Source organism: Larus michahellis, chromosome W (assembly GCF_964199755.1).
Source record: "Larus michahellis chromosome W, bLarMic1.1, whole genome shotgun sequence".
Taxonomy (NCBI): domain Eukaryota; kingdom Metazoa; phylum Chordata; class Aves; order Charadriiformes; family Laridae; genus Larus; species Larus michahellis.
In genome coordinates, this window is record NC_133929.1 from 5,454,408 (window position 1) to 5,478,077 (window position 23,670).

The 23,670-nt window shown below is 46.2% G+C and overlaps 1 protein-coding gene across 1 annotated transcript; it reads right to left on the reverse strand.

The window, feature by feature from the left end:
- Positions 1-19,636: 19,636 nt before the first annotated feature.
- On the reverse strand, positions 19,637-23,091 carry LOC141735519 (cyclin-dependent kinases regulatory subunit 2-like). The gene is made up of 3 exons (XM_074568433.1): positions 22,228-23,091; positions 21,108-21,235; positions 19,637-19,792 (listed from the first exon to the last, which is right to left on the reverse strand). The coding sequence occupies exons 1-3, from the start codon at positions 22,284-22,286 to the stop codon at positions 19,740-19,742; spliced, it is 240 nt and encodes a 79-aa protein (XP_074424534.1). The 5' UTR covers positions 22,287-23,091; the 3' UTR covers positions 19,637-19,739.
- Positions 23,092-23,670: the final 579 nt, after the last annotated feature.

Here is a 23,670-nt window from a genome sequence, read left to right on the forward strand (position 1 = left end):
CTGACCAGCTAGGAAAACTAGTTGTGAAAGTACGCCATGTAGATGCCCACGTACCCATGAGTCGGGCCACTGAGGAACATTGAAACAATCAGCAAGTGGACAAGGCAGCTAAGATTTTCCAGACAGATTTGGACTGGGAACATAGAGGTGAACTGTTTTTAGCTTGGTGGCACTTCAGGTCATCAAGGAAGGGACGCAACATACAAATGGGCTCATGACCGAGGGGTGGATTTAACCGTGGACACAATTGCACAGGTTATCCCTGATTGTGAAACATGTGCCAAAATCAAGCAAGCTAAAAGGTTAAAACCTTTGTGGTATGGAGGATGATGGCTGAAATATAAGTATGGGGATGCTTGACAAATTGACTATATCACACTCCCTCAAACACGTCAGGGTAAGTGTTATGTGCTCACAATGGTGGAAGGAAGCACCGAATGTTTGGAAACCTATGCCGTACCCCATGCCACTGCCCGGAATACCATCCTGGGCCTTGAAAGGCAAGGCTTGTGGCGACATGGTACTCCAGAAGGAATTGAGTCAGACAAGGGGACTCATTTCAAAAACAGTCTTATAAGTGCTTGGGCAAAAGAGCATGGCATTGAGTGGGTATATCGTATCCCCTATCATGCACCAGCTTCTGGGAAAATTGAGCGATACAATGGACTGTTAAAAACTACCCTGAAATCAGTGGGTGTGGATCCTTTAAAAATTGGGACAAGCGTTTAGCACAAGCTACCTGGTTAGTTAACACCAGGGGATCCATCAATCGAGCTGGTCCTGCTCAATCAGGCCTTTTACATACTGCAGAAGGGGATAAAGTCCCTGTGGTGCATGGAAGGAATATGCTGGGGAAAGCTGTTTGGGTTTTTCCTGCCTCAGGCAAAGGCAAACCCATTCGTGGGACTGTTTTTGCTCAAGGACCTGGATGTGCTTGGTGGGTGATGCTGGAGAATGGAGAAGCTCAGTGTGTGCCTCAAGGATATTTGACCCTGGGTGAGAAGACTTAATTCTGAGCTGTATGATGTTAATTGTTATATGATACTATCAGTGTTCTAGAAGTGTTTTTCAGGATAACATAGTGGTGATGAAACCTGAACCAGCTTCATCAAGTGGCATCCAGCAAAACTCTTCAAGATGGACATGCTACCTGTGGGCATGGACCACAATGAATTTCATACCATCTTTCCTACCTTGAGATTCTGCTATGAGAGATTAAATCCTACAGTTATGGACTAAATGGACTTAGTGGCCTTACTATTAAAGACTGAGGCAAAGAAAGCATTAAGTACCTCAGCCTTTTCCTCATCCTTGGTCACTATGTTTCCTCCCCGCATCCAATAAAGGATAGAGATTCTCCTTAGACCTCCTTTGGTTGCTAATGCATTTATAGAAATATTTTTTATTGTCTTTTACAGCTGTAGTTAGATTAAGTTCTAGTTGAGCTTTGGCCTTTCTAATTTTCTCCCTGCATAACCTCACAACATCCTTGTAGTCCTCCTGAGTTGCCTGCCCCTTCTTCCAAAGGTCATAAACTCTCTTTTTTTTTTTCCCCTGAGTTCCAGCCAAAGCTCTCTGTTCAGCCAGGACAGTCTTCTTCCCTGATGGCTCGTCTTTCGGCACATGGGGATGTCCTGCTCCTGTGTCTTTAAGGTTTCCTTCTTGAAAAACATCCAGCCTTCCTGGACTCCTTTACCCTTCAGGAATGCCTCCCAAGGGACTCTGTCAACCAGGCCCCTAAAGAGGTCAATGTCTGCCCTCCAGAAGTCCAAGGCAGCAGTTCTGCTGACCCCCCTCCTTGCTTCTCCAAGAATTGAAAACTATCATTTTGTGGTCACTGTGCCCAAGACGGCCTCCAACTATCACATCACCCACAAGTCCTTCTCTGTTCAAAAACAAAAGGTTCAGTGGGGCACCTTCCCTGGTTGGCTCCCTCACCAGCTGTATCAGGAAGTTATCTTCCACGCTCTCCTGGAACCTCCCAGACTGTTTCCTCTTGGCTGTATTATATTCCCAGCAGATATCTGGTAAGTTGAAATCCCCCACGAGAAGAAGGGCTAGCAATTGTGAGACTTCTCCCAGTTGCTTATAGAATATTTCGTCTGCCTCTCCATTGTGGTTGGGTGGTCTATAACAGACTCCCACCATGATATCTGCCTTGTTGGCCTTCCCCCTGATTCTTACCCATAAACACTCAACCCTCTCATCACCATCATTAAGCTCTAGACAATCAAAACACCCCCTAATGTACAGGGCTACCTCACCGCCTCTCCTTCCTAGCCTATCCCTTCTGAACAGCCTGTAGCCATCGATAGCCACACTCCAGTCATGGGATTCGTCATGCCTGTATTGGGAAAAAATTATATCAATTAGCTTTATCCTGTTCCCTTCAAGTAGGACATGTACCTGCCCACCAAAAAGCTAACGCTAAGGAAGCCGAACTCAATGCCAAGGCCGACCAGCTACCTCAAATTAATATTGCTATAGATCCTGATTCTATTAAATGGAATAGATTAGCCCACTGGCCGCATGCTTCATTAGGACATGCTGGTACAGATGATTTACTTAAACAAGCACACGTTAGGGGGTGGCCACTTTTATGAACATTCCCTTCCCTATTATATCAATCTGTATATTATGAAAGTGTATTAACTCTGTTAATATATATATTAGTTCACATTATACATTGTAATGTAATGAGGTAGTGGAATTTTACTGGAAACTTTGGTATTGCTCATGATAAAATAAAACAAAATAAAGGACAGCTTGGCCCTGAAAATAAGGACTTTGCTTCTTGGAAACTTGGAGCTGTTCATGAAGGATAAAGGATACCCCTGGACAACCAAGATAACACCAGTAACCTAGCTCCTCTAACACGTCTTTGAAACCCTCCCAGTGTTGTCTGACATCATAGATAAGTAACTGTAGCAAGACTGATTCTAGGGACATCTGGATCAATAGACAAGCAGCAAGAATGCTTTGGAACTATAGTTGCTTTGCAAAGTTTTACTAAGATTAGTAATCGGTAGTGTGGGTGTTAGTAATTAGTCAAATTGTGTTGTACCTGAATGCTTGAAGGGTATAAAAACCCTGTGTAAAACCACATTCGCATGTGCATGAATAAATACTTAACCTTGTAATTCTATAGTTTGTGTCCTGGCCTTTCTCCTTGGTTAGCACGGGCCAGTTGCAAATTTTTGTGACACCACTAACCCCTCAGCAAGCATGTGACTTGATCTCCAGCTGTGAAATATGTTAAGAAATCAGAAAACATTGCAAGGAAGGCCAGACCTTTGCAATTCAGAGATGGTAAATGACAGTGTGAATGCTACAGTCACCTGGGTATTCCACCTACCCTATAGACCTCAAAGTAATGGCATGGTTGAGAGATGGAATGATCTTTTAAAATGAGTTCTAGGACAAAATTTATGTACAAGAAAATGGAGTAAAGTCTTACCCAAGGCCATCTGACACCTAAATAACTGACAGACACCCACTGTACATCCAGTGAAACAAGCTCATTTTCCAACTATCCATCCCACAAAACCTCCAGAGATCCCACTGTCAACCCATCATTTTTTCTCAGGGTGACACTGTTCTTACTGACCACCCTTCAATGGGTAAAATGTCTGTCACTTTACTGCCTCCCCAAGAAAAAGGCATATGGATAGCCATTTCCAAATGGGGACTCTCTTTAACTATCACTGAAGCTTGGATAATCTCCATGATTGGACAATCTCTTACCTCTTTCAGGTAAGAAATTCTACCCAGACAGATACTTTGGCCTGGATGAGACTAGAGTGCACCCAGGAAATCATAACCTTAAAATTATTATGTCATCTGTTGTACTGTGCTTATCCTTATTTGTATCTTGTTTTTCCTTATCCCAAGAATGGAACAATAACCATATCATTCAATTTATGAATACAACTTCTCAATTAGATGAAGTACTGGATTGTTGGTATTGCCTACACCACCTTCGATCATCAGATACCAAATTTGGGTGGTTAGCTGAATCTGTTTCTGAAGCATCTTGGTATCAATCTAATTCAGCCTACTTACTCCCCAGCACTCCAAATTATCTACACCAACCTTTTAAGGCACATACTTATGTTAGAGCCCCATGGTGCATTAGAATGTCCCAGAGCACAAATACAACCTGGGTGTGAAAAACAAGCAATTACGATTACATTCTGTATTACAATCAAACCCAAACATGCTTTCAATTTAAATGTAACAGAATACAAGCTTGTATTGGTTCTGACCTGAAATCCTCATGAACCTGCAATAATGAGTCAGTAATAACAAATGATCACGTTTTTGCTAGTCTAACACACTGGAATCTTACTTGGAATGTTAACAATACAAATTGTGACAGATTCTATGTAAGGCACAAGAAGACTTTGTTACAGTAACACAGCATAGTTCGCCTCCCCCATCTGAGTATGTAGAGTCCCAAGCAGGTCTTATCTTGTTGTTACAGTAACCTGGGATAGTTCGCCTCCCCCATCCAAGTATCATAGAAAAATAGAATGGTTAGAGTTAGAAGGGACCTTAAAGATCATCTAGTTCCAACCCCCCTGCCACGGCTAGGGACTCCTTCCACTAGACTAGGTTACTCAAAGCCCCATCCAACCTGGCCTTGAACACTTCCAGGGATGGGGCATCCACAGCCTCTCTGGGCAACTTGTTCCAGTGTCTCACCACCCACAGAGGAAAGAATTTCTTCCTAATATCTAATCTAAATCTACCCTCTTTCAGTTTGAAACTGAACATGTAGAATCCCAAGCATGTTTTATCCCACTGTCACAGGAACCCAGGGTAGTAACTTCCCCTTCATCTGCACCTACTTTTGCGCAGGCACCAACAAGGGAGGCCAGCTGTGGATCTCGGAATTCAGACAATAGCACCTGCATTACATCAGCAGGTTCGCTAATGAGTAAAACAACACATTGCATATATATATATGAAATGTTAATCAGTGCAAGTTTTATTATCCACCACTGCGGTGCTTTCCCTTGAGCTTCACTCCTGAGCAGGGTTCCACTACGTCGGGTCCCCATATTGATTAGTGTCAGTGTCCTGGGGCTCCCACTGTGATAACGCTACACTTTGATTAAAGCCAAAGCTTTCACTCACTGAGTGTCATGCCTTGTCCCTGAGGGACCTGCACCTGCTTTTCGCTCATAACACCACTTGATATTTTGTGACAGATAAAAAAACCAAACACACCAAAAAAACCCACCAAAAAAACACCTCTGCATCCCCATAATTAGACAACAGGTAAACAAAACAACAAATGAGACATTTCAGCACAACAGTTCTCCACTATCTTCTTTTAAAAAAAAACCTTGATAAAAACAACATACGCCATAAAATCAAAAAAGTACATACTAGACTGTCAGCTTTTTAAAGAAAATCTGCTTATGAAGACTGATCAAATGTTTACCTCTCATTTATTCTTGAAAAAAATTGAAAATTACTCAAGAGAATTCCAATAAATCAATAAGCATTACTTTCCTCATAAACAACGTGGGAGACAACAGCAGCAACACTGCATCAAGGAGATCACAGAGGAAAAGAGGACAAACTGAACTTTGAACTGCTAGTGACATCTATAAGCAAGTGAGCCATAAGTGGTTTTCTCAACTGAAACTGATACAGCTTTGTATTATTTGAAATTGATCAAAGCCATTAAAACAGCACACACTAAACAGCACATATAAACATGCATATTAATTAAGATACAAGAAATATGAAACGCATTCAAATATTTGCTCCAAGGTTGTTGGGAGTGCGGGGGTGGTGTTGGGTTTTTTTGTTTGTAAAAGCATCTCGCTCCTGAAAAATTAACTTTTGGTGATTTCTCACGAATTCATCTCATAATTATATGCCTGTATTTCAAGAAGAGTTGGGTTAAATAAAAAACTTATAGAAATGTTAAAACAAAGCATTACTGACCAAGCAAATAAGGTATTGAAAATCCCTTATTCACTAGCCAAGGGCGGTGGGTTAACCTTGGCTAGCTGCCAGGTACCCACCAAGCTGCTCTGTCACTCCCCCTTCCCAACAGGACAGGGGGAAAAAATATAACAAAAGGCTCATGAATCAAAATAAGGACATGGAGATCACTCGGCAATTACCATCACAGGGAAAAGACTTGACTTGGGGAAATTAATTTATTGACAATTGTAACAGAGTAGGATAATGAGAAATAAGAAAAAAAATCTAAAAAACACCTTCCCTCCACCTCCTCCCTTCTTCCCATGCTCAAGTTGACTGCTCCCAACTCTTCCACCTCCTCCTCCTCCTCACTCAATCCCTCAGAATGGCACAGGTGGATGGGGAACAGGGATTGCAGTCAGTTCATAATGCTTTGTTTCTGTTACTCATTCCTCCTCATGCTCTTCCCCTGCTCCAACATGAGGTCACTCCCACAGGAGACAGTCCTTCACAAACTTCTCCAATGTGGGTCCTTTCCATCAGGTGCAGCAATTCATGAATGGACTGCTCCAGCATGGGTCCCCTGTGGGGCCACAGGTCCTGCCAGGAACCTGCTCTAGCACAGGCTTTCCATGGGGTCACAGCTTCCTTCAGGGCACATCCACCTACTCTGGTGTAGGGTCCTCCATGGGCTGCAGAGTGGATATCTGCTCTGCCATGGATCTCTATGGGCTGCAGGGGAATCTCTGATCCAGCACCTGGAGCACCTCCTCCCACTCCTTCACTGATCTTGGTGTCTGCAAAGTTCTCTCTCTCACGTATTCTCACTCCTCTCTCAGCTGCTGTTGTGCAGCAGTTTTTATCCCTTCTTAAATATGTTATCACAGAGGCACCACCAACATCACTGATTAGCTCAGCTTTGGCCCATCTTGGAGCTGTCTGGAACTGGCTCTGTCTGACATGGGGGTAGCTTCTGGCATTTTCTCACAAAAAACACCCCTTCCGATCCCCCCCACCAAAACCTTGCCACATAAACCCAAAACACCAAGTAATATATCGTAGGAAGTAGCCATGATTTAAGGCTAACAACTGACATTAAAGGCACCTCAGTCTGACTAGGAAGTCTATATGCAATGCAACATCATTTTTGTTATTCAGGATTTGTGCATGTACCTTTAAAGTGAGAGAGATGTCTACACGTTCTTTCAGGAGACTCTGCACTCTTTAAATAAGTGCTGGAGTTTTGGGTTGTTTTTTTTTATTTTGGAAAGGCACAGATTTGATAGATGAACCACTTGGTGGATAAGGAACTGGCTACATGGCCGCACTCAAAGGGTTGTGGTCAACAGCTCAATGTCCAAGTGGAAACCAGTGGCAAGTGGCGATCCTCAGGGGTCAGTACTGGGACCAGTGGTGTTTAACATCTTTGTCAGAGACATGGACAGTGGGATTGAGTGCACCCTCAGCAAGTTTGCCAATGACACCGAGCTGTGTGGAGCAGTCGACACGCTGGAGGGAAGGGATGCCATCCAGAGGGACTTGGACAGGCTGGAGAGGTGGGCCCGTGCAAACCTCATGAAGTTCAACCAGGCCAAGTGCAAGGTCCTGCCCCTGGGTCGTGGCAATCCCAGTCATAAATACAGGCTGGGCAGAGAATGGCTTGAGAGCAGCCCTGAGGAGAAGGACTTGGGGGTGCTGGTGGATGAAAAGCTCAACATGAGCAGGCAATGCGCACTTGCAGCCCAGAAAGCCAACAGTATCCTGGGCTGCATCAAAAGAAGCATGGCCAGCAGGTCGAGGGAGGTGATTCTGCCCCTAGAGGGGGCTCTGTTCTCATGCAACCCCACCTGGAGTACTGTGTCCAGCTCTGGAGCCCTCAGCACAAGAAGGACATGGACCTGTTGGAGTGGGTCCAGAGGAGGGCCACAAAAATGATCAAAGAGCTGGAGCACCTCTCCCATGAGGACAGACTGAGAGAGTTGGGGTTGTTCAGCCTGGAGAAGAGAAAGGCTCTGGGGAGACCTTACAGCAGCCTTCCAGTACCTAAAGGGGGCCTACAGGAAGGATGGGGAAGGACTCTTTATGAGGGAGTGTAGTGATAGGACAAGGGGTAATGGTTTCAAACTGAAAGAGGGGAGATTTAGATTAGATATTAGGAAGAAATTCTTTACTGTGAGGGTGGTGAAGCACTGGAACAGGTTGCCCAGGGAAGTTGTGGATGCCCCATCCCTGGAAGTGTTCAAGGCCAGGCTGGATGGGACTTTGAGCAGCCTGGTCTAGTGGGAGGTGTCCCTGCCCTTGGCAGGGGGGTTGGAACTAGATGATCTTTAAGGTCCCTTCCAACCCAAACCATTCTATGATTCTACTTAAACTCACTGGAAGTAATGCACAAGGTTCCTTGTCCCAAATTATGAGAAGTAACTTGTTTTCACCTCATCTCTCCCCTCTATGATTTTCCTTTTCTAGAAAGACTTTTCTTCCCTATGTGAAAATAAAGACCCATATAAACAGGAAGCGTAAATTATTAGTCCTGCTCCTGTAGAAACATATGCCCACACATATCTTTCTGCAAGGTGGAGGCCCCAGTCTTGAAACCACTCCTGCTGCGAGTGACCCCCTCTGACGTATCAGCTGTGCAAGCCCAACTGCTGGATGAGAGTAATACAGCTCACCACAAGGACCCCTCATGAGTCCTTGTATCTGTACAGTGATTAGGGCACCCCGTTTTCATCTCCTGTACCCGGCAAAAGTTCCTAGTTCCACTCGCCGAGGAGACCAGCTCCAGTGCAGGTAAGTCTGTACTGGGGAAGGGAATCGCGGCAAAAAAGACCGGCAAAGGGGCTCGGTTTTGAGGCTTTTCAAGCCAGGAAAAGCGGCCAGCCAGAGCTGGTGCCCGGTGCTTCCGGGGGTGGTAACAGCTGAGGAGGAGTGGGCGGAGCCAGCACCCCCCTCACAAAAGCAGCCCTTCGGGAGCAAACAAGCGGTGAGTGGGCGTTCCCTGGGTGTCACCCGCGGAACCACCCGGGAGCACCAGAGGAGGGTGTATGTTGGTGAGGCGATACTAGCGGCGGACGTGGTCTCCACCAGGTCTGTAGCCAAAGCCAGAAGGAATAAAGCGACACAGACGGACGTGACGATGAGACATGCAGTCATCCAGGCGACGGGCTGCATGGAATGTCTGTCACTCTGGCAGGAGGACAGCCAAGACAGTACCTGTGTGCGCTGTGACCAGGTAAATGATCTGCTCAGCCTGGTGGCTGAGCTTAAGGAGGAAGTGGAAAGACTGAGGAGCATTCGGGAGTGTGAAAGGGAGATTGATTGGTGGAGCCACACCCTGCCATCCTTAGGGAAAAAGCAGCAGGAGGAGGCTCCACGAGAGGCAGAGGATCCCCTGTCCTCTTGTCACCAGGCAGAAGGAGGGGAACTAGGAGAGGATGGGGGGGAATGGAAGCAGGTACCTGCTTGGGGCAGCAGGAGAGCCCCCTCTAGACCCCCCATGCCCCCCCAGGTGCCTGTACAGAACAGATATGGGCCTCTGGAGATAGATGAGGAGGGAACTAAGGACGCTGATAATGCGTGGAGCTGGCTGCTTTGGCTTTAAGACTGCTTCTGTGAAGAGCAGGAGGAGGGCAATAGTCATAGGGGGGCCCATTCTGAGGGGAACTGAGGGTCCCATATGCAGGCCAGACCCTTCCCACAGGGAGGTCTGCTGCCTCCCTGGGGCCCGTGTTAGGGATATAGCCAGGAAGCTTCCTGGCCTGATATGGCCCTCAGATTACTACCCTCTTTTGATCTTACAGGCAGACAGTGAGGAGCTGGAGAGTAGAAGTCTGAGGGCAATGAAGAAAGATTTCAGGGCCTTGGGACGGCTTGTCAAGGGTTCGGGAGCACAAATTGTGTTCTCCTCTGCCCCTCCAGCTTTGGGGACTGACGAATGGGTGAACAAGAAAATCGGACGGATCAACACCTGGCTCCGAAACTGGTGCTACGAGCAGGGCTTTGGGTTCTGTGATCATAGTTTGATCTACAGGACACCAGGCCTGCTCGCTAAGAATGGGAAAACCCTGTCCCAAAAGGGGAAAAGGGTATTAGGCCAAGAGTTAGCAAGGCTCATGGACAGGGCTTTAAACTAGAAACGAAGGGGGAAGGGGATAAAACCAGGCCCACTAGTAACGAGCCTAGGGATAAAGGGCCAAGGATGGGGGTGAAATCGGTAGCCCGGCTCAAGTGCGTTTATACGAATGCACGTAGCATGGGCAACAAACTGGATGAGCTGGAAGCCATTGTGCAGCAGGACAGCTATGATGTAGTGGCCATCACGGAAACGTGGTGGGATGACTGTCACGACTGGAATGCTGCGATGGATGGCTATAAGCCCTTCATAAGGGATAGGCAAGGGAGGAGAGGTGGGGGTGTGGCTCTGTACATTAGGGAATGTTTTGATTGTATGGAGCTAGAGTCCAGTGATGATAAAGTCGAGTGTTTATGGGTAAGGATGAAGGGGAAGGCAAATAAGGGAGATCTTGTGCTGGGAGTATGCTAGAGACCACCCGGCCAGGATGAGGAGACAGATGAAGTATTCTATAAGCGGCTGGCTGAAGTCTCGCAGTCGCCAGCCCTTGTTCTGCTTGGGGACTTCAACCTGCCGGGTATCTGCTGGAAATACAACACAGCAGAGAGCAGGCAGGCTCGGAGGTTCCTCGAGTGCATGGAAGAGAACTTCCTGACACAACTGGTAGGGGAGCCTACCAGGGGAGGTGCCTCGCTAGACCTACTGGTCACAAACAGAGAAGGACTAGTGGGAGATGTGGTGGTCGGAGGCCGTCTTGGGTTTAGTGATCATGAAATGGTCAAGTTTTCAATTGGTAGTGATGTAAGGAGGGGGGTTAGCAAAACCTCCACCTTGGACTTCCGGAGGGCGGACTTTGGCCTGTTCAGGACACTGGTTGAGAGAGTCCCTTGGGAGACAGTCCTGAAGGGCAAAGGGGTCCAGGAAGGCTGGACGCCCTTCAAGAAGGAAACCTTAAAGGCCCAGGAGCAGGCTGTGCCCAAGTGTCGCAAGTCTAAAGGGCGGGGAAAATGGCCAGTCTGGATGAATAAGGAACTTCTGATGGGACTTAGGAATAAAAGGAGGGTTTACCACCTTTGGAAGAAGGGACAGGCAACTCAGGAGGAGTACAGAGATCTCGTTAGGTTATACAGAGAGAAAATTAGGAAGGCAAAAGCCCAGCTGGAGCTCAACTTGGCCACTAACATTAAGGACAACAAAAAAAGCTTTTATAAATACATCAACAAAAAGAGAGCCAGGGAGAATCTCCATCCCTTACTGGATGCGGGGGGGAAAGTTGCAACCAAGGACGAGGAGAAGGCTGAGATACTGAATGCCTTCTTTGCCTCCATCTTCAATAGTCAGACCAGCTATCCCCAGGGTGTTCAGCCTCCTGAGCTGGAAGATAACGATGGAGAGCAGAACAACCCACCCATAATCCAGGAGGAAGTAGTCAATGATCTGCTTCTGCACCTAGACGCACACAAGTCTATGGGGCCAGATGGGATTCACCCAAGAGTACTCAGGGAGCTGGCGGGAGAGCTCACCAAGCCTCTCTCCATCATTTATCAACAATCTTGGTCAACAGGGCAGGTACCAGATGACTGGAGGGTGGCTAATGTGATGCCCATCTACAAGAAGGGTCGGAAGGAGGATCCGGGGAACTACAGGCCTGTCAGCCTGACCTCGGTACCAGGGAAGATCATGGAGAGGATCATCTTGAGTGAGCTCTCAAGGCAAGTGCAGGGCAGCCAAGGGATCAGGGCCAGCCAGCATGGGTTTAGGAAAGGGAGGTCCTGTTTAACCAACCTGATCTCTTTCTCTGACCATGTGACCCACCTTCTGGATGCAGGGAAGGCTGTGGATGTTGTCTATCTGGACTTTGGTAAGGCCTTTGACACCGTCCCCCACAGCATTCTCCTGGAGAAGCTGGCGAATCATGGCATAGACAAGTGTACTCTTTGCTGGGTTAAAAACTGGCTGGATGGCCGTGCCCAGAGAGTTGGGATTAATGGGGTGAAATCCTCTTGGTGGCCGGTCACCAGTGGTGTCCCTCAGGGCTCAGTTTTGGGGCCAGTTTTGTTTAATATCTTTATCTTTATTTTACAGGCCACCTGATCAGGATGGGGAGACTGATGAGGCTTTCTACAGACAACTGAAGGTAGCTTCGCAAGCGCAGGCCCTGGTTCTCATGGGGGACTTCAATCACCCCGATATCTGCTGGGAAGACCACACAGCCAGGCACGCACAGGCCAGGAGGCTCCTCCAGTGCATTGATGACAACTTTTTGACACAGGTGGTACAGGAGCCAACAAGGAGAGGAGCACTTCTAGACCTGGTACTGACAAACACAGAGGGATTGGTGGAGGACATGAAGGTTGGGGGCACCCTAGGTTGTAGTGATCATGAAATGATTGAGTTCAGGATCATGGGTACTATCCACAAAACAACAACAAGAAGTAAAATCACAACCTTGGACTTCAGGAGGGCTAACTTTGACCTCTTCAAGAAACTGCTTGGAGAGATCCCGTGGGCTAGGGCTCTGGAAGGCAAAGGGGCTCAAGAAAGCTGGTTGATATTCAAAGACCACTTCCTCCAAGCTCAGGATCGGTGCATCCCTAAGAGAAAGAAATCGGCCAAGGGACGCAGGAGACCTGCATGGTTGAGCAGGGAGCTTCAGAAAAAGCTCAAGTGGAAGAAGGAAGTTTACAATAAGTGGAAGAAGGGACTGACCCCTTGGGAGGATTACAAGAATGCCACCAGAGCGTGCAGGGATGAAACAAGGAAAGCCAAGGCCGCCTTGGTATTAGACCTGGCTAGGGACATCAAGCACAACAAAAAGAGCTTCTACAAGTATATTGGAAGCAAAAGGAAGACCAGAGAAGTTGTAGGCCCACTGCTGAATGAGGCAGGAGTCATGGTGACGGAGGATGTGGAGAAGGCAGAGTTACTGAATGCCTTCTTTGCTTCGGTCTTTTCTGCTCGGCCCAGCCCTCAGGAGTCCCAGGCATTGGAGAAAGTAACAGGGAAAGAAGAAGACTTCCCTTGGGTTGAGGAGGAGCGAGTGAGGGACCAATTAGATCATCTAGATATTCACAAGTCCATGGGCCCTGATGGGATGCACCCGAGAGTGCTGAGGGAGCTGGCAGAAGTCATTGCTGAGCCAATCTCCATCATCTTTGAAAAGTCCTGGAGAACAGGCGAGGTGCCTGGGGACTGGAGGAAAGCCAATGTCACTCCAGTCTTCAAGAAAGGCAAGAAGGAGGAGCCGGGGAACTACAGGCCGGTCAGCCTCACCTCCATCCCTGGAAAGATGATGGAACAGCTCGTTCTGGGCGTCATCTCAAGGCATGTGGAGGAAAAGAAAGCTATCAGAAGTACTCAGCATGGATTCACCAAGGGGAAATCATGTCTGACTAATCTGATAGCCTTCTACGATGGCATGACTAGATGGATAGATGAGGGGAGGGCGGTAGATGTGGTCTACCTTGACTTAAGCAAGGCGTTTGACACGGTCTCCCACAGCATCCTCATAGGGAAGCTTAGGAAGTGTGGGTTAGATGAATGGACAGTGGGGGGGATAGAAAACTGGTTGAAAGATAGAGCTCAGAGGGTTGTGATTAGGGGCACAGAGTCTAGTTGGAGACCAGTGACGAGTGGTGTTCCCCAGGGGTCAGTACTGGGTCCAGTCCTCTTCAATATATTCATCAATGACCTGGATGAGGGGATAGAGGGCACCCTCAGCAAGTTTGCTGATGACACCAAGCTGGGTGGGGTGGCTGACACACCGGAAGGCTGTGCCGCCATACAGAGAGACCTGGACAGGTTGGAGATCTGGGCAGAGAGAAACCTTATGAAGTTCAACAAGGGCAAGTGTAGGGTGCTGCACCTGGGAAGGAACAACCCCATGCACCAGTACAGGTTGGGTGCTGACCTGCTGGAGAGCAGCTCTGTGGAAAGAGACCTGGGAGTCCTGGTGGACAACAGGATGACCATGAGTCAGCAATGTGCCCTCGTGGCCAAGAAGGCCAATGGCATCCTGGGGTGCATCAAGAAGAGTGTGGCCAGCAGGTCGAGGGAGGTCATCCTCCCCCTCTACTCTGCCTTGGTGAGGCCGCACCTGGAGTACTGTGTCCAGTTCTGGGCTCCCCGGTTCAAGAGGGACAGGGAACTGCTGGAAAGGGTGCAGCAGAGGGCTACAAAGATGATTGGGGGACTAGAACACCTCTCTTATGAGGAAAGGCTGAGGGATTTGGGTCTCTTCAGTCTGGAAAAAAGACGTCTGAGGGGTGACCTTATCAATGCTTATAAATACTTAAAGGGTGGGTGTCAGGAGGATGGGGCCAGGCTCTTTTCAGTGGTGCCCGGGGACAGGACAAGAGGCAATGGGCACAAACTTGAACATAGGAAGTTCCGCCTAAACATGAGGAGGAACTTCTTTACTTTGAGGGTGGCAGAGCACTGGAACAGGCTGCCCAGAGAGGTGGTGGAGTCTCCAACTCTGGAGACATTCAAAACCCGCCTGGACATGTTCCTGTGTAACCTGCTGTAGGTGACCCTGCTCTGGCAGGGGGGTTGGACTAGATGATCTCCAGAGGTCCCTTCCAACCCTATGATTCTATGATTCTATCAATGATCTGGATGAGGGGACTGAGTGCACCCTCAGTAAGTTTGCAGATGACACCAAGCTAGGTGGGAGTGTTGATCTGCTTGAGGGTAGGAAGGCTCTACAGAGGGACCTGGACAGGCTGGATCGATGGGCCAAGGCCAACTGTGTGAGGTTTAATAAGGCCAAGTGCCGGGTCCTGCATTTTGGTCACAATAACCCCAAGCAACGCTACAGGCTTGGGGAAGAGTGGCTGGAAAGCTGCCCAGCAGAAAAGGACCTGGGGGTGCTGGTGGACGGCCAGCTTAACATGAGCCAGCAGTGTGCCCAGGGGGCCAAGGCGGCCAACAGCATTCTGGCTTGTATCAGGAATAGCGTGGCCAGCAGGAGTAGGGGAATGATGGTGCCTTTGTACTCGGCACTGGTGAGGCCTCACCTCAAGTACTGTGTTCAGTTCTGGGCCCCTCTGTACAGGAGGGACATTGAGGTGCTGGAGCATGTCCAGAGGAGAGCTACCAGGCTGGTGAGGGGTCTGGAGACCAGGTCATATGAGGAGAGGCTGAGGGAGCTGGGCATGTTTAGCCTGGAGAAGAGGAGGCTGAGGGGAGACCTCATTGCCCTCTACAACTACCTGAAAGGAGGGTGGAGAGAGGTGGGTGGTGGCCTCTTCTCCCAGGTGAATAATGACAGGACCAGAGGAAATGGTCTGAAGCTGTGGCAGGGGGGGTTTAGATTAGATGTTAGGAAGAATTACTTTACTAAAAGAGTGGTCAGGCGCTGGAACAGCCTGCCCAGGGAGGTGGTTGAGTCACCATCCCTAGAGGCATTTAAGAAATGTCTAGATTTGGTGCTTCAGGGCATGCTCTAGTGGCAGAGATTGTAGGTTGTTTGGTTGGACTTGATGATCTCAAAGGTCCTTTCCATCCATGAAGATTCTGTGGGAGAAGACCTCAGGGGAAGCTGCTCCCCGCCCCCAGTTACATAACTGGTCAGGGAAAAGGAGGGAAGGGAGCAGGGGAATGCAGGGCTATCACCACCCTTACCTCACTGCCTCGTGATAAGCCCAGCCCAACTGCCTCTCCAAGGACATAGCAAGGAAGGGCTGCAGCACCCAATTGCAATGTACCAGTCTACCCACATACCTCTCAGAGTGGCACCAAAAAAATGATGTCACTACCAGTCAACAACAGAACATGCAGGGTGGTGCCATGGTCAAGGGCTTGGCTCCATATGGGTATTCCAATGAAGTCCCACTGCCACAGTGACAGCTGGGGAGTCAGGGGCAAGGCAGAGAAGCAGATATGCAAGGGAATGAGCTCATGCTGCAGCTCCTGGGTAGAGCCACAGCAAACAATGTTTTTTTGAGACATTATTGACATTAAACATTTTGAGCAGCTGATGGTTGAGAGTCAAATAGTTGGCAGCTGTGAGTTAAAGACAGACAGCATATTTCACCACATACATGAACAACCCCTACCCAGACAGAGTAGAATTAGACTGATACAGCTTCCTTGGTTTGATCCTACCTGAGGCAGGGTACCAAGACCTGTTCTACACTACATTTGATCTTTGTCCCCAGAATGCCTGTATGAATTGAGACTAAGCATAAGTATAATTCCCCACTATTCTTTCTATTAGGATGATGGCTCCAGAATTGGGTAGGAAACATCTAGGCCACACTGTTCCAATCTCTACAGCTTTAGCAGTCAAATGATATAGGTCCATGCAGTATTTATGGCGAGTCACTGTGAAAATAGAATAGTTAACACCTCATAGGCCTTACTAGTTCAGAAATATTTGCAGCATGACCTAACAGTCTCACCAAGTCAACACAATTAACAAAGTAGTAAGTTTTTACTAAAAAGGTATTGTCTAGGAGTTCCTTATCTGACTGTCTGGAACCTCCCTAACTGAAGTAACGCATTACCACTCTTTGTTGTGATTTACTGTAGTTCGGCTTATCTGACATGGTTTGGTGAGTGTGGAATAAATACTAAATTGGCTAAAAATACAGCATTGTTCACACATTAAGGAAAAGTATAAAATCAAGAGGCTTCTGAGGTAGAAAATAGCCACAGCTGGCATGAAGAATACATCTGTGGTTCCCTGATAACCTACATAAGGTATGGGACGGAATGCAATTATTCTGCGGCTTTACCTTATGATGTATAGCGGATATGGGAATGGGATGATACCATGAAACAGATAAGCTGCCAATTAGCTGCCCGCTAGATGCTCAGAGCCAACTTTTTGTCAAATTTTGATGAAATGCTGTCCTTTGTGTGAACTTTGCTCATTATAATGTCATTATAATACCAAAACACACCTCCATCCCGAAGGCTACCCGCCTCCAAGGTGCGACCACTCCTTCTTGAGTCTGCGCCCTGAATTTCTCGTAAACTATACCTTTAATTGTGAAGCGAGAGAATTTTACACCAATCATGATAAAAGTATGTATGACTAAAGTCACTCAAACTCCACCTTGAAGATAACAAAGAGTATAAAAATAGCCCAAGAGAAGGGGGATACCCAGGGAAGGCACCATCTCAAAGAATTCCATCACTGACTTCTGGGAGCAGTCGACGGGCTGAGCCTCTCTTCCCCCCCATAGGGACGCCTTTGGGTAAGACTTAGACTATACCGAGCGCTTCCTCGGGAAACTTAGAAATTTCTCTAAAGACTCTCTTTTCTACATTTAGAGCCAGGCTGTATCGTTTATAACTTTGTCGTGCGTTTTGTATATGTAACAATACTTTCATTTGCACGTGCTTTGCAGACAGTGTATTTATCACCGGCAATCCTAAGAACTTATATACCTGTTGTTTAAATAAACTGCACTTTTTTAAGTAGCTAGTCATTTCAGTTTCTCACTGAACGCGACCAAAGACTTGAGAGTGGCCGTGCTAGTTCAGGAGCATGACTAGACTGAAGGTGCAGTCCACTATTAGTGTATCCAAATCATAACAGTTTAATGCATATTAAACGCGACTGGACTGATAGTGCTGAATTGGGCATCACTCAGAATTTAAACCTAGCTGCACCTGGCCTCCTACCTCGGTGAGGAGTGTTAGAACGCAAGGGGGTTTATTTTCTGCCAAAACTGCTTTGCCCCTTTTCACACAACAGTGAGAGAACAAGTTGTATAACCTAAATGGTACATGAACTCTGTAACTGGCTGTGTTCTCTCCTACAGCAATGAACTGCTTTTCTGTTCTGACCTGATCAAAACTGCATTCCAGTTATTCCACGGCATCATTTACCTCTCTCTAGCACCATATCACCTTTACAGTATCAGTGATATTGTAGACTGCATTCAAACAAGTTATACTGAGGCACTATTAAAAAAAACAAAAACCAAACCTAACCTTATTGCAGGGCTACTACCACAGGGACCAGTTTGCAGCAACTAATCACCTCTGAACTTGTTTATATTGAGTCCATGTACTCACTCACCTATGCTGACGCACAACTCTCTAAATAAGGACTGATTAGAGTTTTACTGTATTAGCTATGGCCTTTTATGCTTCACGTAATTGAATATGTACTGTTCTGCTATCAGCGATGTTTGTTAGATGGAAAGCACTGTTTACTTTGACCACACTTCTAAACCACTGCTGTCCACACCCAGAAAGAGTACAAGCTAGCTTCCTAGGAGGAAAAGAAAACACCAAAAAAACCCAACCCAAACCAACAAGGCGGGAAGTGCAGGCTAAAGCCCGACTTAAAGGTTGGGACAGAAAGATAATTGGTACTACTAAAATAACTTAAGTATTAAAAAGCTCAATGAAGTTTTTAATATACTAAACACCTTAGGACAAGCTTAAACCATAGAGATAGCTTAAGTCACTGCAGGATAAGTAATCACATTACAACCAGCATCAACTCCAGAGTCCAATAGTTTGGGGCTCTTGGAGGCTAGTCTGAGTATTACCTATCACTGCCACCTTTCTTTTCAGATTACTTAGCTGCTATTTAGGAACTAGTCAGGAGCAGTTGCAAAACTCACTTGATTTACTTTTAACTTTATATTTTTGTAAGAGTAACTCAAATAAGGGTCAGAAACTTACGACTGCAAGTGTCGTGGTTGAGCATGACACATTGCATGGGTGCTCACTCACCCCCAGGGGGATGGGGGAGAGAATCAGAAGAGTAAAAAAAAAAACACCACAAAACACTCATGGGATGAGATAAAGACAGTTTAATAAGTAAAGCAAAAGCCACATGTGCAAGCAAAGCAAAACAAGGAATTCATTCAGTACTTCCCATTGGCAGGCAAGTGTTCATCCATCTCCAGGAAAGCAAGGCTCCACGGTTACTTGAAGACAAAACACCGTAACTCCAAACATCCCTCCCTTCCTCCTTCTTCCCCCCAGCTTTATATACTGAGCATGACATCACGTGTCATGGACTATTACTTTGGTCAGTTGGGGTCAGCTGCCCCAGCTGTAGCTCCTCCTCTCCTCTCCCCCCCCCCCACAGGGCAGTATGAGCAGAAAAAGCCTTGATTGCTTAGAAACTAAAAACACCAGTGAGCTATCACACTATTCCCAAATCCAAAACATAGCACTATACCAGCTGCTAGTAAGAACTCTGTCCCAACTGAAACCACAACAGCAGGCTAAAACAATTCCTGCATAGAAACAAAGTAGCTTTGCCAAGTTAAATTTTTTTCCTCAACTTTTTTTTCCCCCTCTTCTAACATGTTAGACAAGAATATTAGTTTTGTCTGGTTAATTAGGACATTCAGGTTTTACAGAGCATTAAAAGTTTATTCCTTTATGCCTACTACTGAACAGATGGAGCCATTGAATTTGAACATGCTAAACTGTTTAGTAGAAAAGTGTGAAAGTTATTGAACACAGGTAATGAGATTATCTAGTCAGAACATGCAATATGTAAACTTAAACAAATTAAAAAGTCAAACAGGCAATTCCATTAAAGATAACTTCATTAATCTTTTAATATCATTGCAGCCTACTTGGAATTGCATTTGACTGAGCTTTGTAGCTGTAAATAATACATCTCATGCACGTGTATGGATGTATGTTTTGTACACTTTCAAGTATTCACTGAATACTACCAACATGTATACACTCATACACGTAAAGCTCTAAAAGATTTAGGAGATTTCTAGAAGGCAGTTTATTTTTGTTCATCCTTTGGAAAGGGTCTTCTGAAAAGAAGAATATGTGGCTCTGAAAATAAAATTGAACAAAGCGTCAGCCTGTCACTCAAGTCCTGATTACAGATACTTCTTTGATTTAAAAGAGCTTGAACAATAATTGAAACTTCCCGTCAGATAACAAGCAGACTAAGAAATCAAGTCCACAGGAAGGTCTCCATGTATGGTATTTCCAGATCAACTTTGTAGTAACCATGGAATAGTCACAGATGCCTTTGAAAGTTTAATACCAAAAGTTGGCAGTTTCGTAAGCTTAAGGAAGTACTAAAAAAAAAAACCAAAACCACAAACAACACAAAACAAGCAAACAAGAAAACCACACACACAAAAAAAACCCCACAAAGCCAGAAAACCCCAACACCCCAGCCCCAAACAGCAGAAGTGGTACCAGTTCTGTCTCTACACTGGGCTATTTGATGAACTTCATCACTGTAACTTGCTCCAATAAAGTGGTGATTCTGTCCTGGTCAAGTATGTACTAAGTGACAAGCATCAAAAGCCACTTTAGTTATCAACAGAAGTTGACTACATGAACATTGACTTAATCATAAATACCTTCAAAAAAAGCTCAAGTATCAAAGGTGCCCAGATAAGACAAACACTGGAAGATTAGGCTAATTACTACTACTGGTTCTTTGGAAGCTTGGAACTCCATGGGACTAATTGCAATTCATCCACCACCAGTTAAATCACCAGTTAGTCACAAGACTGACTAAAAAGGTATTTAGAATGGTTGTTCTCAGTATTTTATACTTAGCGAAGTTTTAGAGCTTCACAGCTCAGTAACTGAAAAGACCCTGGCTTCAGTGTAGCTTTTAGCAGGCAGTATAGCTAGAGCTCAAACTATACTACAGATTTTTTTCATAGCATTGATACAGGACCTCATCTAGGTGAGCATCTATTAAGGTTTTGTATGAGGTAGGTATGTCAATTTCATTATACAAAGATGTGCTGCTACATCAAGTTTGGGGCAGTCACTGAGATACTAACATAACTCAAGATCTCACCAAAACCTCTTTTTATAGACAGAGATAGGAACATATTTAAATCTAGTGTGTTTTGTCTGCTAAGAGGCTGCAGATACCTAGAAGGAAGCTAGCATTTTGCACGTCCAGTTCCAAGAGTGAGGGGTGAAGGTTTAGAATAAAGGTCGCTACACTACTTATGTTGGTAAAAATAACAGGCAGATAAAGAAGTCTAAACATTTAGCAGGAAACTCCAATTGGATTCTAGAGGAAAGTAACTACACACTGAGCTTCAGTTTCAAGCACCAGAGGTGTGGTATTTTAGACTCCTTTGTTCATCTTGTTTTATTTAGCTGTGCTTACCTGGCTCATGGATCATGTAGTGAACCCAGCCAAGACTTTGCTGAACACCAAGTCGTCTCCATTCCTCTTCGGACATTAAATGAGTTTTTGGTACTTGCTTTGAAAGTTCTCTTGGCAGCATCACATGTCTGTAGAAGTTTAATTATTAAACTCATATTGCACACACACCAACACCTGTCTTAGTATACACTAGAAAACTTGCACAAATCCATACTGAAAGACAATAAGCAAGTTCAGTTAACAAATACCAAAAACCTCCTAGAAAGAAGCCTACAGTGTTAATGGATACTAACTGGATTATGAGGCATCAGTTCAAAAAAGCAATTTTAAATTCACTTTGCCTACCAAACATTACATCTTTAATGCAACTGCACACTGAAATCTTCAATTTATTGCCTAAAACAGAAGATTCAGTCCCCTGCATGCTCTAATCACAGTACTTGTGGTACACAAGTACATTCATGGCAATTAACTATCATATGAGCAATTAAAGTGATTAGAAAAATACATACTTTACACTTTTAGAAGTCACTCCTGCTAGCATCAGTTACAATTCAGAACAGATCAGTGCTACAGCATAGCTTTAAAAGAACATATAGAAGGCTACCCAGGTCTCAGCAGCTAGAGTCAAGCTCATACCATCCATCAGTGCTGGCCTCTACGCAGCAGCATTTATCTCTACCACAGCCACTGTGCCAGGGAAACCCAGCGGGCTTCAATCCCCACTGCTTCCTTCAGTACCCTCTGACTGGAGTTGGCATTGCCCGCTTACTAGAGACGACTCCAAAAAGGAAACAAGACAGACCAAACCAAACAATTGAATCGCCTGATTCCCCCCCCCCCCCCAATCTTTATCGTGGGTGCCTGTGATAAAGAGGCAAGATGCTGCTCCTGTCCGGGAGGTTTCAGCTACCCTGGTTTCACAGAGATGAGCTAATAACGTCGCTCTCTAGAGCCGCGCTCACCACCAACACTAGCAGTGCTTACTCTCCTAAAGTCACCTCACAGTCCGAGAAAGAGGCACCCACCCAAATCATGCCTTTCCTTCTCCTGAAAGGGGCAACAAAGGCCCCTTTCTAAGGCCTTCAGCCAGCCCAGCCCAGCCCTCCCAGTCTCGCACCGATACTCGTACTGCTCGTCAAAATACTTGTCGGAATAGTAGATCTGCTTATTAGCCATAGGAAATGGAGACAGCAACAGCACTTGCTCTTCTCAAACTAACTACACAAGTCTGTGCCCTCATGTAGCACAAGCAGCTGTAATCCTGGGCCTTCTGTGGATTGTCGGTACTATACTAGAAGAAATGAATGGATTTCTAGGATTTTTTTTCTTGTAATGCAGAGAACTATTGAGGGACTAGCATGGAGTTTTTTGTGTTGTTTCTGTATTAGGTTCATGACTACTAACAGTCCAGGCTTAGAGTGCAAGTAGTTAGTTCTAGTAGTTAGTTCTTAGATAAATCATGTCACAGAATCACAGAATCTTAGTGGTTGGAAGGGACCTCTGAGATCATGGAGTCCAACCACAAAAAAAAAAAAAAAAAAAAAAAAAAACACCAAACAAAAAAACAAACACACACACACCTACTAAACTCCACACCCACAACCCCACACATAACACCCCACCACAAACAATAATCTTGGGCACTAGAGCATGCCCTGGAGAGCCATGTCTACACGTTTCTTAAATACCTCCAGGGATGGTGAATCCACCACCTCCCTGGGCAGGCTGTTCCAGTGCCTGACCACTCTTTCAGTAAAGTAATTCCTCCTAATATCTAATCTAAATCTCCCTTGCCTCAGCTTCAGACCATTTCCTCTGGTCCTGTCGTTATTCCCTTGGGAGAAGAGGCCAACCCCTGCCTCTCTACAGTTTCCTTTCAGGTAGTTGTAGAGGGCAATGAGGTCTCCCCTCAGCCTCCTCTTCTCCAAACTAAACATGCCCAGCTCCCTCAGCCTCTCCTCATAGGACTTGTTCTCCAGAACCCTCACCAGCTTGGTGGCTCTCCTCTGGACACGCTCCAGCACTTCAATGTCTTTCCTGTAGTGAGGGGCCCAAAACTGAACACAGTACTCGAGGTGAGGCCTCACCAGTGCCGAGTACAGAGGCACCATCACTTCCCTGTTCCTGCTGGCCACGCTATTCCTGATACAAGCCAGAATGCTATTGGCCTTCTTGGCCCCCTGGGCACACTGCTGGCTCATGTTAAGCTGGCTGTCCACTAACACTCCCAGGTCCTTTTCTGCCGGGCAGCTTTCCAGCCACTCTTCCCCAAGCCTGTAGCGTTGCCCGGGGTTGTTGTGACCAAAATGCAGGACCTGGCACTTGGCCTTATTAAACCTCATCCCATTGGCCTTGGCCCATTGATCCAACCTGTCTAGATCCCTCTGTAGAGCCTTCCGACCCTCAAGCAGATCAACACTCCCACCTAGTTTGGTGTCATCCGCAAACTTACTGAGGGTGCATTGAATCCCCTTGTCTAGATCATCAATAAAGATATTGAACAAGACTGGCCCCAAAACTGAGCCCTGAGGGACACCACTGATGACCGGCCGCCAACCAG